This window comes from Spermophilus citellus, assembly GCF_964194105.1.
Source record: "Spermophilus citellus genome assembly, chromosome: 8".
In the NCBI taxonomy this organism is placed as follows: Eukaryota; Metazoa; Chordata; class Mammalia; order Rodentia; family Sciuridae; genus Spermophilus; species Spermophilus citellus.
In genome coordinates this window covers 48377263-48394289 of record NC_138189.1, presented here as the reverse complement: position 1 = coordinate 48394289, position 17027 = coordinate 48377263, and the positions used below count along the sequence as shown (strand labels likewise).

Sequence of the window (17027 nt, the reverse complement as noted above, 5' to 3'; positions counted from 1 at the left end):
ACTTTTCAGGTGGTAACAGAAAAGAAAAGGTTAAAAAAAAAGTCCTTACATTTTATTTTCAATGTATGAAGGGGTAGGTGGCAGGGCATGAAGATTATGGGCACAGGAAAGATATTAAGAGTCCATATTTCAGGTATTAATTATCCTGTTGTTTGAACATTATCCAAAAACCAAAGTTTTGGTGATCCCATACAATAACAGTAACTACATCACTTATTGTTTACTGATATTTTTTTTTATTGAGGTTTGTAGCTTATGGTTTTACATGTGATTGTACAGAGCATTTTTTTTTTAAGGATGAAAAGGTTGTACAAGAGAAAAAAATCCAGTAGCTTGAAATCTGGTAAGTGTATATGATAAGAATAATTCCGTGTGGAAATATATGAGAATCCTAAAAGACCAAAGCTGCATTAGCTAGATTTTTGTTTTGAAAAGTGATTTTTTTCTTATCAGTGAAGAATAGCTCAATTAGTTGTTAGTTTTTTTAAGTATACTATTGTTTTTTAAAAGATATATCTTGAATTAGATTAAATGTTTGGTGAGAGGGAAAACAGTATGAAAAATCTTCCAAATTATCTGTCCACTTCCAATGCATTCACAGAAGCCAAATGAAGGGAAATCAACCTGACTCTACAGATCTTGATTTTGTAGTTCACAGGCAAAGGTCAGTGTTAAAATATACAAACAAATGAGATTTATTTATAAATGCACACATCTGATTATCTACAGCTTGTTTCAAAACATACCACTTTTTATTACTAGAATGATAGAGGAAATTTTTATTATCAAATAACTTTTAAATGATTCAAAATGTCAAAGCTTAAGCCATTGGGACAACTTGAAATGCAAGGCATTAAATATACACTCTAGAGGATCAGGCAGTTGTTAGCACATGAGGACACCATCTTCCTCACTGCATACTGAGTTTCAATTCTAACAATCTCTACCTGCTATTATAGTTGATACACTAATTTTGCCAAATACCTTTTGAGGTTAATCAATCAATGTATTTCGTTTTGGGTTCAGGATCATTTTCCTCTGTCAGAAGAATCAGAGGAATTTTTACATTTTAAAAAGTGATATTTAGGCTTAGATTTTAAAGATAGTTCCTTTCCAATGGAGTGTGAATTTTTGCAATCTTAGGCAATTGAGACCATCTGAATTCCTCTAAATGTAAAATCCTGATTTTTGCCTAAGTAAATTTTTTGTAACCTCTGCCTCAGATCAAATAGTGTAGCATTCTCATTTTAAAATTATTCAATCTGAATAACAATGTTTAAATTAGATCCTTAGAAGTCTACTTTCCTCTTCTTTCAAGTTTTTCCTTTAGCATTTAGAATGAAAGGAACATTGAATACACTTAGATGCATTTGGATTATGTGGTATTTTAATAATCCACCATGTGCACAACTGCCTGCAGAATTGTGTCAATTGACTGCAGTAATTGAAGAGAGGATTTGAGAGTAAAATTTTCAGTAGTATATTTATTTTTTCAGCCTTAATGTAATATTCATATGTATAATTATCCTTTAATATGAATATTGCTTGATTATGAGTTACTTTGTACAACATACATAATTTCAATATCAATTTAATGCTTATTAGATTCATAATAAAGCTCTAAAAGGTACAAAGCTACTAGTAGCACTGTGTTGCTGTACGACTGAGTTGGCAGATTAGAAAATGAAGGTGAATTGAGGCAAAATACTTATATTTTTTAAACATTTATATATTTTTTTAGGTTTAGCTAGACACAAACTATCTAAATAGTGCTACAAGTATGTAGTGTTTTCTGTGGAATTAGCAGGATGAAATTATAATATGGTAAACTCCAATTTAATGTTTTCTGAACAAATCAGCATTTGGTATAGTATATAACATTTTTATCAAGATATATGATTTTGTTATTTTTTCTAAAGCATTTCCTGTATAATTCTCATTTAGGTCTTATCATCTAAATTAGGTCTTGGCAACTTGGTTCTATTCATCTGTTCATATTGTAGTTGAAAAGCGTTGTTTATCACAACAGAGGTCATTTTTATATGCAGTCTCCTGCTTCTTCACATGAATAATGGTTTGCTGTTTACCTTTGACATACTCTAAAGAGGCACAAGTTATCAATGAAAAAATTGCAGATGACACTATTAAGAGAAAGAAATATCCAAATAGTTGATATCAAGACATTTAACTTAAAGATGCTAGATGTTAAAGAAGTGCTGACTTTAAACAATTTTTTTAAAAAGAATAAAAATAAATATATCAAATGAGAATATGTAAAACTATATTAACCACCTATCTTATTATAAAAATCACAAAGTTTGCAATAATTGTGATTCATTTTCTCTGAAAGTTAAATAAAAGGAATTATGATTTGTAAGTTTGTGTACAGGTGAACGTTAAAGACTGGTTTTCCTTTTAAAGCAAAGAGGATGTGATCACAGTAAAGTAGTAAATAGAATTTTGTCTTATGGCTGAACAAGAAAGAAACAACTATCAACATTTTCATTTCTAGGATATATATGGTTAAATGTCTAATAATATTTTTCAGATGGTTTGATATAGACGTATTTTCTTATTACAAAATTAAACGTACTCTTGTATTCTCTTGAATCTATTTTATGAGCTCAAAGAAGAGTCTTATGTAGAATTAATTTGCACAGAAACACTTCCATAAGCTATTCTTATGCTGCTTTGCATTTGGGCCTCCACCTTTCTAACATTTCAATGTGCAGAAATCTAATATGAGATGTAAAGTATAATTTAGGAATGCCTAACAATGACATGATGAGTTTTATGAATTGCTAAAAATAAACTAATTATATCTTAATACCTTGGGCTACTTTATCTCAGTATGTTTGTTAAAGAAAGGCCATTCATACCAGTATCCTCGTATTTGCTCAAAACCAGATTAAAATTTTGTTTTAGTTTTTCATTCGCTGAGGTTGAATTGACATGCATTTGTAGTTCAACAGTGTTTTATTTTGTTTTCAAAAACATTCTAAATAGTAGCACTTTGATACAGTACTAATGAACAATTTAAAAAATATTCTTTCATTAATAGGTGATGACAATAGTTTAGTTCAGAATTGATCTTTAGACAACTCAAGACACTGTTTTTTCTCTTTTCTTTTGGTCTATACAGTAATGCAGAAAGTCAGTCATAAAAGTTTTTAATATTGATCTTGAAACTAGTCAGTGAATTGAACACATATAGCTGAAGATATTGCCTAAAATTAATTATATGGATCTTTATAAATGTTACCAATTCCTTTATATGCTGCATTATATTATGAAAAATTTTATCACATCAACTAAGCTAATATTAAAATTTAAATATCTAAATTTAAAGATCATTTCAATGTCAATATTTTCATATTGGGAATCTTAAAAATACAGATCATAAACTTTCAATTTAGAGTCATTGTGAATTTTTTTACAGGAAGTTAAGGAAATTTCTATTATTTGCTTTTGGTTAATATAGTTTCCTTATTAATTTTCCTTTCATGAAAATTGTTCTCATGCCAGTTGTTTTGTCATTATGATAATTTTAGCATATTTTTTTAATCATTCAATTCCAGTAGTTAAATTTTAATAGAATGGAAACAAGGAGGTATGCTCATAAACTTTAACTGAAATTTTAATCTATTTCTTCTTCCCAAAATTTGTGTTTCATCATAAATATTATCAGTTAGGAATATGCTGTAGAACAGTCCATTAGTTTCAAAATCAATTAAACATGAGGACCATTAGCTAGTGTCCTGATAAAACCATCATATGACTTAGATTTCAAAGAAAAAATAAAATTCAAATAAAACATTACAAAATATTATTTTACTAGAAGCAATACTTAGCTTTTACTTTCAGCTGGCTAAATAATGTGCTATGCACATACATTATGTATGTTGAATGGAAATTTACTTCTTAATGGAAAACCAAGTACATTGAAAATATTCAGATAAGTAAATCATGAATTTCATAAAATATTGGAAAAACGGAGTCAATAAAGGTGATAGAAAAAAATAAAAAAAAATTATTAGTTCATCAGTAGCTTTGCTTGAAAAAGGCATTTGAGGGGAAAATTGAAGTTCAGAAATTCAACCCTTGCTAGTGTACATAGGACTAAATGAATACATATTTTATGCAAATTTCTATTGAAATACATGTGCAATTAACTACTTTATCCACTGTTTTCATTAATAGTCACATCAAATTCGGAGGAACAATCTCTTCCTGTCAAAATCTTTGGGAACTTAATTCTCTCTGAAAGCACACCAATTAAGATGGAGGAGAGGTTAAAAAAAAAATCTCACACTTTCATCTTGATGCAAGAGCTTGGTATTAACCTATTATATTGCATAGACTTCTGTACCAGTTAAGGTGTTCCAAGTGATCTTTTTTCCACTTGGTCTATGCAGAGCTGGGCAGGTTACCTGCTTCAAATTTCCATATAATAAAACACAAAAAGATCACAAGCAAGGAGGTAGCAATATCAGAAAATCAGCAAGCTGAATTGAGGTAGTTTCCCCATTGTTCTGTGAATCTAGCTTCTTACTTAGAAATGCTTCCATACAGATTACTGTTTGTCACACCAAGCTTAAGCGCTCACAATCCACAGTCAACATGTGTGTTTTTGGAGTTATGTTTTACATGTTAAAGAAGGGTTCTTTTCTGGCCACATATAATCTAGGCATCAAGTGAGTTAAACACCTTTCAGGTGCTAATACGGCCACTGGGTGGTGTTAGGGAAACCTCATTACTGCTGAAGCCTGTGGTACTCCTCCAATTTAAGGAAACATTGATATCAATTGACTAAAAAGAAATGAGACATAAGATATTTTAAGGTGATAAAACAGTTAAGATGTACTCTGACCAGTACAACTTTTTTTTTGTCATATATTTTATAAATATGTATGGATTACTGGCCATTCTCTACACTATTCTTTATCATTTTGATTTAAGACAATCATTTATTGGTGGATGGCATGTAGATTTTTGAAAAATAAAATCCCAAGGCATAGAACAAGAGAAATTATGAATTGGCAAGTTCATTGTAGTTTTGCTTAGAAAGAACTCCATGGTTGAATACTGCTGGAAAAGGATCTGGAGTAATCAAAGATCAAGAAAGTTTCTTTGAAAGGATTTATATTTCCCCTCCTCTTTCCTCCTTTATAACAAGAAAAAATGGCACAAAAAAATGGTTTATAGTGCCCTTTAAAAATGTTGTTTTCTTTGCCATGATTCTTGCAGCTTTTAGCCAATGGAATAAATTTAAATTTCTTTCTTTATCAAAATGGAGCTTATGAAAGAGGAAAAATGATTCCGTTGTAATTTGATATTTGAATCTCTGATTGCATCTGTTTATTAAAATAAGCATAGTAACTACAGCGGGTTTATAAATAGGCATACAGTAACCTATATGTTAACCTGCTTGAGTGTAAGTAATGCACCTTGTTTTAGACAACATAAAGATGTCCATCCCATTTTCTGGTTGACTTTGTCTGCAAAACTGATTATCATTTTGTGCTTAGGTTATTTGTTGAGTCAGATTGATTTCTTTTTCATGGCTTACGTAGGTCACAGAGGGTTAGCAAAGTTTATATACTGAAAATAGAGGCAAAGAAAGGCGAGAAAAATGAAAAGGAAAATTAATAATATAGTACATACATCAATACAATATCTTCTAAATCTCAATCAGTTGTTTATTGGTTGGCAAACAAGTTTCACTTTTACAACAAATATTAGTAATGAGGTCATCCAACTTTGAGACCATACAAAATGGATCATAAATTTAAAAAAAAAATTATATGTGCTGCTAATTTACCTCTTGTATCCTACATTACTTAAAATCCTGTCAAATAAATAAATTTTCCTGTTAATAAACAGAAGACTTAAAAAAATCACTTCAAAATTATTTGACCTTTCAATTCTTACTACCAGGGAATGAATTTCCTCTAAAACTTGGTAGTGCAGGTGCCCGCTTGGGGGCCAGACTGAGCATTCAGCACTTTATCGTCTATGAAATACCGTTTTTCACATGCAGAAGCCCCACTAGTCCTATAGACACCTCTTGACTTCTAGAATCATAGCTACTATCTTGGTGATGAACTGCTTGCCAAATATGCTTTGCATTACAACAGATGTGCCCTGTAAACATGAAAGTTCGTCCTGCTCTAATTTGCAAAAATGCTGTTGGAAATCTTCTGGCTGGATAAAGATATATAGTCAGGGAAGGAAATCTAATTTTATTTATTTTCTTTTCTTTTTTGTAAAAAATAATTTGTTTGCATTACTAGAAAATGATTCTTATAAAGTGATAGTTTTATTTATTTATTTATTTATTTCCCAGGTGAAGTTTTAAAGAAAACAAGTTGGGAGGGGGGGGAGGCAAAGAAAAAGAAAATGAAGAAAGGAAGAAAAAAAAGGAGGAAACTTTGCTTTTTTTTTCTTTTTTTTTTCTTTTTTCTTTTTTTTTTACTGGTAGACAAACTTGCAAGACTAGCACAAAAGAAAAAGAAAATTTCTTTTTTTTTCCCACTACATTAACAGGACTCAAATTCTGGAGGAACAGAAAGCAGACTATATGTGCAATGCTAGTATCTGTACATTACATAGAAATTGTTCAATTTTTTCTGCCATTAGTTTTATCATCAGTTAATACAGCAAATCATAAAATATGCATTTAGCATATAATTCTAGAATTCCCCTCCATTTCATTATTAATTTTGTTGTTTTGTTTTCCACAGCTATTCCTGCTGTGGTGAACAGGTGGTGAGTGACCATAAACCACTATGTGATAACAGTTTTGCTTCGCTTTTATGTTTGTTTGTGCAGCACTCCAATCTAGATGCAGCATTGTTACTAATTTCAAACAATTGTTCTGGCCTTTCAAAAATCAGGTCCTTGTAATTATAGTAACAGAGCATCAGAGATGTTAAAACAAACACAACATAATTCAACAAGGCCACAATGAGCGCCATTTTCTTCATATCTCGTTCATTAACATAATGAAGTCTCCATCTGAGGGGGGGAAAGGACAAGAAAGGAAAGGGCACAGGGGGATTTCAGCAGTTATCTTTCTCCCCTGGGCTGACCTAAAAATCCCAGTTTAAAAAAAAAGAAAAGAAAAAGAAAAAGTCAAGAGTTCTTGTTTGTCTTTTGAGAACAGCATAAAGATTTAGGAGTACACACATTATTACCACTGCTTATTTCAACTCAGAACAGTCAACAAGGTGTTAGCAGTTTTGTTGGTTTAAATTTCTGTGTCATCTTCTATAGACTAGTGACCAAGTGAGCAGGTCCTTTTGAACTTCCCTCCGGAGAGGTCCCATCTTTGTTTGGAGGAACTATGAATCCATCACTGCTGCCGCGCCCTAGCTGGTAGTAAGTGTGCAGCTGATGGACGTGGTTTCTGGAGCCTAGGTTTGGCATGCTTTTGTAGTAAACATCTTCGGCATCACCACATTTGGCCGCTGGGGGTTCGGTCTGGGTGCTGGTGGTAACGCTCTCTGCGGCGGGCACACCAGCCAGTGCTGGCATACTGGTATAGAGGGAGTCCCTGTGGGGTGACTGGAGATCTTCTGTGTGCTCGTTGGTTAGCAAAGGAAAAAAGCTCTCACTGTGGTCTTGGGGGATCCGCCTTCTGCTGTAGTGGTGTGGCTGGTGGTTCTCCGTGGAGTAAACCCTTGGGGGCAGCAAAGGAGCATCCGATTCTTCATGAATGAGTTCCAGGCCCAGACTCTCCTCATGATTGAAGGATGTGGCATCATCGAGGACAATGGCATCATCTTCACTTGCACTGCCGAGGTTATTCACCAGCTTGTTCATCAAATTCCTGTTCTGTTCGCTGGAACGCTCGTGGTTGTTCAGGTAAGAAGGGATGTAATTGGAAGTGAGTTCCTTCAGAATCTTTTTCTCTAGGGCGGTCTCATTATGGTTATAGCCGCGGTCTATAATTTGCACACAGTTGCTCAGGTACTCGCCGCTGGCAATGCTGTAACTATTGCCATGGTTACCATTCAGTGGTAGAGTATCCATGACACTTGTATCCCTGGCATTGTTCAGAAGCCCCTCTGAAAAAGATTACAAGACACTATGACATTCATATCCAATAGGCCATAGAACACACACACAAACACAAAAGCAAAACATTTATTGACTATGAAATATGTATAAAGCGCTAGCATTTAACTTAATCTAAAATGTCCAGGAACAAAAACATTAAATTTAGCTGTATATAACCAAATATATGTGTATAATTGGACAATTGATCAAAATCTTGGAAAAGAAGTATTTAAAATAAATCTCAAAAGATTTTTTTTTAAAAAAAACCTATGAATTATAAATTGGCAATTTTCACACACTGTCTGACATTATTTGAAGCATGTTTGGTTATAACATGGGCAAAATAACACAAAATTTTGGTGTAGTCATTCATAGCTTTCAATTTATAGCCATCAAGGTCAATTAAATAATTTGTTACCTTTAATTTTACATGCTCTCTTATTACTGAAGTAGCTACAATATTAACATAATTCATGTGTGGTCCATTCAATATGCTAGTAAAAAGTAAAAGAAATAGTTTTTCATAATTTAATATATAATTTTGTGAAATTAAAAATAATCCCAAACCAGGTGTGGTGGCGCATGCCTGTAATCCCAGTAACTCCAGAGTATCGCAAGAGAAGCTAGCCTCAGCAATTCAGCGAAACCCTGTCTCAAAAAAAAACTTTAAAAAAGGCTGGGAATTTTGCTCTCTGATAAAGCGCCCCTGGGTTCAATCCTTACTATCAAATAAGTAAATGAATGTGATAAATAAATAGATTATTTAAATAATCCCTATACATAAAACCACAAAAGGATTATGTTAAATTTGTCAGAATGATATAGTCATTAAACAATGCTGAGTCAAATAAATGGCACACCAAAATAATTTACACACTAGGAACTTTCAAAAGTATTTGGATTTACTTTCTATTTTTTTCTGCTCTAAGCACTTTGGTTATTATTTCATATTAGGCCGTTAGTGATTATCCAGGGTCATTACTTAATACTGCATGAGAAAGTGTAAAAACAGGGATTTGATTCCCAAAATTATGTCGTCAATACTACTGTTACCATTTTATAATGAGTGAAGACTTTGGGGCATATTAAATTTTGGGTTTGAAAGAGGATAAACATTTTATTCTGGTAGAAACAGCTGCAGTGAATTAAATTTGACCACATACTTCTTCAAGGTTTTAGCATTCCCTTGAATGAACAGAAAATTCAATAATCTATAATAGTTTCTTAAATCAATTCAAATGCAACCACAAAAGAAAAAACACACACAAACACTTAACCAATTCTGGTAAATTAGGAAGGGTATTTCCTTTTATGAAAAATTAGTCAAAGAATTCTATTAAACTTCTCAATATGCTGCTAACTTGTGAAAATATAGCAGTCATTCTATATCTGTGATGCAGTTACATTTATCAAAACTTGACTAGTTCAATACTAGTTTAAATGAACAGTCGAATATGTCAATTTTTATACGAACTTCTGATGCACGCTCTGTATTCAAGAAACTCCGTTTTTAAAAAATAGCAATGCATAAAATGCATTAAAAAGCAGCTATCACAGACATAGGTTGAAGCGATTTATTTTCATGTTATATCTTGTACACAAATCCACAATGTTAAGAAAAAAAAGTAAATGCCTTTTAAAGGGCTGTATGTGATGGGTGACTGCAGCTGCAGAGGCTGCAATGGATGCTAGATGGTTAGGGTTGCGTGGCTGATGCATTGAAACATGTGCTTTTGTATTTCTGTTGTCAATGCATTAGGCAGAGACTAAAAACAGCCATTGTAAAATAAAGTGAGGATGCTGCATATGACACACTTTTATGATGGAATGTACTAATAAAAATTAAAAGTTTATGGATTACTTAGCAAAAATAAATGCTTAATTTAAAAACAATTTAACTCACACGAACATTACATGAGACTTAACAACCATGTTGATTATGTGACAGAATAAAAGAATCAGACAACAAAAGCGTCTAATCTCTATTAGCATATATTTATATAAGTTGATTTATAGGCTCTTTAGTTTTTAAATTGTGAGATGAACTGTTTTTAATAACTACATCATCTATATGTGATGCAATAAAAGTGAACTAAAAAAAATTACATTTGATATGCAATGTTTAGCTTTACTCCCATACTTGTCTCTCTGTAGGGCTCTAAACGACAGCATGAAGAAAAGGAAAGAAAAAACAACAAGTAAGCTTACAGCGACAGTAGAGGAAACATGAGTAAAAAGCAAATTGATGATATGCAGAAAAAAGAGTCAAAGGAAATAATTTCCACTGCCCCAAAATTCATGAGTCTGTGTTACATGGTTTATCATAATAAAAAATACTGATATGTTAGTCAGAAAATAAGCAGTCCCCCTTAACACATGCCAATATAATGAGTCTTTAATAAGCATTATACAGTTTGTAAATTTCCAACAAAATACACACTTATATTACAATTAAGATTATCACACAAACCAGAGAATAAAAAGAAGGTGAGCCAGGAACTATTTCCACCTCTAGATTTCAATACTGTCACATGTATGATGTTAGAATGCACCTGCTCATAAGGAATGCCATATAATTTTATAATTTATTAAATGAAATTATCAAGGAAATTTTGGATACAGAAAAATACTAGTTGAAGATTTTTCATAATCTTGTTCCTTTTTCCCCCTATATATCTTCTCTTTCTCTGCACAAACATTATTTTTCCTCATTGTACCTACAAAAATTTTGCTTATCATTTGTAATCAAAAACTGATCAGTACTGTCATTGCTGGAGCCCCTATCCAGAAGTGGAGTAACTATAGAAAAGAAAGGCTAAATCCATTTATTCTGTATCAAGAAAATGTGTGGGGAATAAATCACCACTTATATCAGGTTTTCTTCTGGATTGCTGCACAATCATATGCAATCAAATATTTTGGGTGTGGATCCTTTGAAAACAATCCTGGTGAAATTAATTTTTAGAAAAAAACTCACATTTTAAGCAGGTCAGAAGAATTACTCTTACTGATTTTGTTTACACGATGGTCAAAATATCACAAAACAAAGACCAGTGAATTCTCTGGGCTAGATCATTTTGAGGGATTCTAACTTGTTATAATTTAACCATTGGTTAAAGGAGACATTTTTTTTTCTTAGCAAAACAAGACCTACAGCATTTTAAAAAGCAGAAGAAATATTTTTTTCTCAAATTTCAAAACAGCTTTAGTAAAACAATTTGAAAGACAAGCTGTTTATCAACAGAGGTAAATACCTGTAGGCTCATTATGGTTCACTCCTTAAATACAGGGATCCTAGAACTAGAAGCACAAAAAAGAGATCGCTGAGGTTCAATTTCCATTTTTCAGAGATGAAGAAACCACAGTGCACAGAGGCTGGGCCTTATCTAATGCTTCCCTGCTAATAGGGCAGAGCTGGGATCAGAAAGGGGTCTCTAGACTTCTTCCAACTCTGCTGCAATTTTCTCTTCAAATCTGCTGTAGGCTTTGAAAACCATGAAGGAATACCTTGCATTCTTACTTTTATTCTTCACTATATCCCATTCTAGAGATATGTCTTTCTTTAAAGTTTTAGAACTCAATTAAATTACCTTAAGATGTAAATTTATTTATTGTGTTGACAGGTTTTTCTATAATGAGATTTATCTCTACAAAAATTGAATTTCTAATACTGACAAATACACAATGGTCCAGAAATTCTATGCAAAAAGTTGTAAACATTTCCACAGTTGGAAGCTGAATTCAACATAATAAAAGTATATTATTCACTTTTATTTTTATATGTTTCAGTAGTAACACTATATACACATCTTTACATAAATAAAGGCATTACAAACAAGGTTGGATGCTTTAAATCTGAACATTTCTATGCCTGGATAGCACTGGTACAACTGAAGGAGAGAACCCACAGAACAGAAACAAGTGGTAATTTAACATAAACCACTCCAGAAACCTCTCCAGTACATACCGGGTCAACTATATTTCATGTAAGATTTCACCTTGTCAGTAAGAATATAAGTGCACTCATCTGAAAGCATAAGATTAGCAGCAATATGACAATCATCAAGATTTATTTTTGGTTAGTGGTAACAGAATTATTTTAAGCACTATCATGGTTTCTTAACATTTTGATAATTATTAAAACATAATAGTTGAACAGTTCCACTTCTGGCTATGAAAAACATTAATAAAATTATTTACTTTTTATTTTTAAGGAGTCAATAGAATTTTTTAAACTGGAATTTAGGAAAAATCCATTCAGACAAATTCGTTGTGAGTAATAACCAATAAAGGATTCCATAGGAATAAAACTTTGTATTTATATGGTATTTTAATTTTGTCTGTTAAAACTTTAATTTAATAATTTAGATAGGTATGTTTTCACCCTTAAAAATATCCTCCCCTTGTTTTGGTTATACCAGTAAAAATAAAGATGTGAAGGCAGATAGTGAAATAAGGAAAACAGAAAAATTAATAATCGTTACTTTTTCATTATATAAGAAATGACACATTATCTCTGAAAACCAAAAAAAGCAAAATAAAATGCAATCCACATTTGTTAATTATTTTAAAGTAATTACCAACAACTTTTCTGTGTAAGGCGAATAATGTAGAGTACACTTAACTTGCAAATATTTTAAATCTTCATTTAACATCATTCAAAATTACTAATTTATCAGGATACTTCAAAATATTTATAGTGACCTATTTACTTCTCACTTAACCTAAGGATAATAAAGACAAGATAAATCCTTAGAAGGTCTACTAAATTGTTCTGCCTAACCACATCTGGTGCACTGTGTATTGTACCATCCGTAGAGTACTACAGTGGAATACGAACACTGACAAATGAGAGAATATAGAGAGAGTAACCATGAAGATGGACCCAGAAACTCTCATATTGATGATTCTGTTGTAGTAGGGATATGGAAAACCAAAGGAAAATAGGTTTGCTGCTTTCAAGTATTTCAAGGATTTCCAAGAAGCAACAGAAGAAGGCAAACATAAGCATTATAGTAAGAGGACTATATCTAGATATCTCTATATACATAAATGGGTAAAAAACAAGCAGAGCATTTCAACAATAGAATATATGAGATCTTGAGGTGGGAAGAGCCCTGTTAGAATAGATACTTCAAGCTGGGGCTTACAGGGTGTCAGTAATCACATATACAGCATTTCATGAACTCTATCTCTGGTTCTCAAAGTCTATGCTAAACGATGAAATTGAAAGTTTACTGAATTATTTCATCATATAAACAAATATCTTGAACATACTCCTGAAGTCATTTGTTAATAAGTTACTTTGGTATTTTTGAAATAATTTAAAATCATCCTTTGTATCTGACAAGGAACCCTATAGGACAGCTCAGGTGATAGGAGACGCCCAGTGGCAGGCTGCAACAAACATGTTTTTCTGAAATGGCCCATTCACACCAAGTTTTACAGTCACACCACTAATCTTTTACCTCTGACCAAGAAAGAAAGAGGAGAAAAAAAGAAAAAAGAAGAAAAAAAAAACCACCAGAGATGCTCACAAAGGATAATAGAAATTTTATTCCAAATTTCCTGGGTAATTTAATATTGCTCAATTACCGCCTTCAACTGGAAGAACCATGGACATACCTATTACAGTGAATTTTCTTTCAAATATAATTTTAAGTAAGACGTTTCTTTAATGAAACTTCTATTTCAATAATTTATGGTCTATTTACATGTATACATATACACATATATACATATATGATAATTTATATATAGACAATATATCTTTATAATCTTGATAATCTTAATATAACAAATTAATAATCTTAATAGCAATAATCAACAATGGAGTTCATAAGAGTTTACATATGTATGTTGTGTGTGTGTGTGTGTGTATACTTAGAAAAAGTAAAACCATATCCACATAATTAGAGTGTAAGCTGTTTTTTAAAAGACCTATGCTTATTTGTTTGAAACACAATGAAGTTTCTGTATTGTTTTCAAGATGGGGCATACAGAGGAGCCATCTTCAAAATCCTTGTTTCAAGTGAGTTGTAGCCTACAGTAGAAATAATTTTGTGACTTGCTTGCTCCAGCTCGTGTAGGCGATGACAAAGCTAAGACAGAACCTGAGCTGCTACTGTCCAGTTCACTGCTCTTTCCTCCACTGCTTAGTTCAGTGTAATTTTCCCTGGAGTTAATCTAATGCTTTCATCAATACTAATGCCTTGTGCCCAGAGTGTACTTCATGATTTAACAAAGTAAGATTTATTTTCTCCATCTTATAACAGTAAGACTACTGAATCAAGTCTTCTTTTATCTTACTTACCTTAGACACGTATCTCATTTCTCAAAATAAATACATAGGTATTTAATATAGAAATAAATGAACAACAAGCAAAGTACTGACAAACCACAATACATTTTGTAACAGTACAGAGAAACAAACACATATGAATGAATAAGGCATTTGTTTATCAGAAGGCATCCATTTCTTACTAAGGAAAGCCTAAGGAAAATGGAAAATAAAAGCACCAAGAGGGGTGGAATGTAAAGGAGTCTGTGTGTCAGCTTCCAAAACAAAGAAAAGGCAGGAGAAAGGAAACTAGAAAGTGCTCATAAAAGCTACATAAAATGGGACTCTCACTTGAAAAAATTAAGATAAACTCCAGCACACCTTGTGCGTTGTACATGCTGACAGAAGGGTTGTTACAGACCGCCGGTTCCCCAAGCAATGTATTATAGGGATTGTTAGTACCATGCGGACGAAGCAGAGCATTGCTTATAAGATGATTAGCCATGGCTCCTGGAGCAGCCCCATAGAAAGACAGAGAAAAAAAAAAGGTCAATCAGGCAAATGTGTTTGAAAAAAAGAAAGGAAACATTTAGAATGACAACAGTTGATATAGCCCTGATTACAGGCAGGCAGCTAATTAAACTGAAAAAATATGTCACTAGAGCAGCACACATTTCCAACAATGTACACATATTTGAGTCAATGGGAAAGAAAAAAAATGATTTACAGTGTTGCTTAGGCCACATTTATGGTACTCTCTTTCCCAGGTGTATGCAAGAATATATTCCCATGCTTGCTATAAATAAATAAAAATAAAAAAGCAAATCCAGTCATTCATACGAACAAAACACAAAAGCAAAAAAAAAAGTATAAAAGCTAAAATGCAAAAAGAAACAACAACACATTTCCTTATTCTCAGCAACCACTGAGTTGTTTTCAATGAAAGTAAAAAACAATAAAAGGAAACATTTAAGATCAAACACTCATTTGGAGAGCAGTTGTTGACACAACAGAAAAATTTTACATTTCTTAGAAATTCTATATAGAATAACTGAAATTGAAATAAAATATAATCACTCTTATTAGTACACCACAGTAAACATACTAATTGAGTGATGTAATTAGCCTGGTAAAAAGTCATATAGACTTTATTTTAAACTATTTCAGATAAAAGATTATGCTATCAAGCAATATATATACACACACATATATAATTCCATTTTCCATTTTCCAACTGTTGTTCAAACTTTGGCATAGGAAAGTGACAAAATTAAACTCTTTAATCCTTTTGTGAACAGATATTCTTAGTTTCCAGTACACCATCAGTATGAGTTGCAACCCTCCATCCTTCAAAGTCATTTAATCAAGAGACAAAAGATCAAAAGATCGGAGGAAGAGTTTTATACATATAACCATGCATTTATAAATACGATAGGTAGAACTGCATATTTATGTTAGGTGATGAATAAATAAAATGTGACTGAAGAAAAGAAAAGAAAATTCTGTGGGGATAACCAGTTAACATAAGCAGGTACAAAAATGTTGATCTTTGTTATACATATGTGAGAGAATGAAAATATAAGCTATCTTGACAACAAACTTACAAATATTTGTGATCCAACAAAGAACTATTATTTGGACTATAGAAAGAACTCTCAAAAGTCACCACTAAGAACGAATAAAATTCAATTCAAAACTGGTCCAAAGGTATAAAGAGACACCTCAAGTAAAAAAGGATATATGGATGGCAAGTAAGCTCATGAAAAGAACTGCTATTAGCCATGAGGGAAATGAAGATGAAGCCACAATAACTAACAACACATCTAAGATAAAAGTAGTGACAATATTAAATGTTGACAAGGATGCAGAGAAACCGGATCACTCCTACTTTGCTGATGGTAATATAACAATACAGCATTTAGGAAAACAGTTTGGGGAGTTGCTCCTAAAACTAAACATGTAATTATCATATTACCCTATAACTGTACTCTTGGACATTTATCCCAGAGAAATAGAAATTTATCTTTACAGAAAACCTTGCACATGAATGTTCATGGCAGCTCTACTTGAAATAGCCCCCAAATGGAAAGAGCCCAAATTTCTTTCCACTGATGAATGGCTGAACAATATGTAGCAGGTGCATATAATGAAAAACTACTTAGCAATCAAAAGGTGTACATTACTATATATTTAAAAAGCTAGATGAATCTCCAAAGATTTATACTAATAAGAAAGAGCTAATCCCAAGTGATAACATACTATATAATTCCTTTTATAGATATATATTCTTGAAATGACAGAGTTACAGAAACAAGAGAGATTAGTGGTTCACAAAGGTTAAAGGTGGAGAAGAGAATTAAGTCTTCATAAAATGGTAATGTGTGACATCCTTGTAGTGACAGAAATATGAAATTATTCTGTATCTTATGATGGTGCCCATGGCAACCTATTTCATGAATAAAATTCCATAAGACTCAATACTATCACAACTAACTACAAATAAAGCTGAATAAACCTGGATGAGACTGGTGGATTATATCAAGATCAGCATCTTGGTTGTGATATTATAGTAGAGTTTCATAAGATATTGAGGGAACAAAGTAAAGGGCAAATAATCTCTCAATATTATTCTGTACAGCTGTATCCAAATACAAATATCTCAAAATAAAAAGTGGCTGGTATTGTG

The 17027-nt window shown here is 32.2% G+C and overlaps 1 protein-coding gene across 2 annotated transcripts in view; it reads right to left on the bottom strand.

The window, feature by feature from the left end:
* Positions 1 to 256: 256 nt before the first annotated feature.
* The window catches only part of ADGRL3 (adhesion G protein-coupled receptor L3), a 788620-nt gene continuing 771849 nt past the window's right edge, over positions 257 to 17027 (bottom strand). For both annotated transcript variants that reach the window (XM_081302961.1, XM_081302962.1), the window contains one exon: positions 257 to 8069. In XM_081302961.1, coding sequence (XP_081159087.1) covers positions 7270 to 8069 — 800 coding nt within the window. In that variant the 3' untranslated portion in view covers positions 257 to 7269. The remainder of the gene's footprint in view (positions 8070 to 17027) is intronic.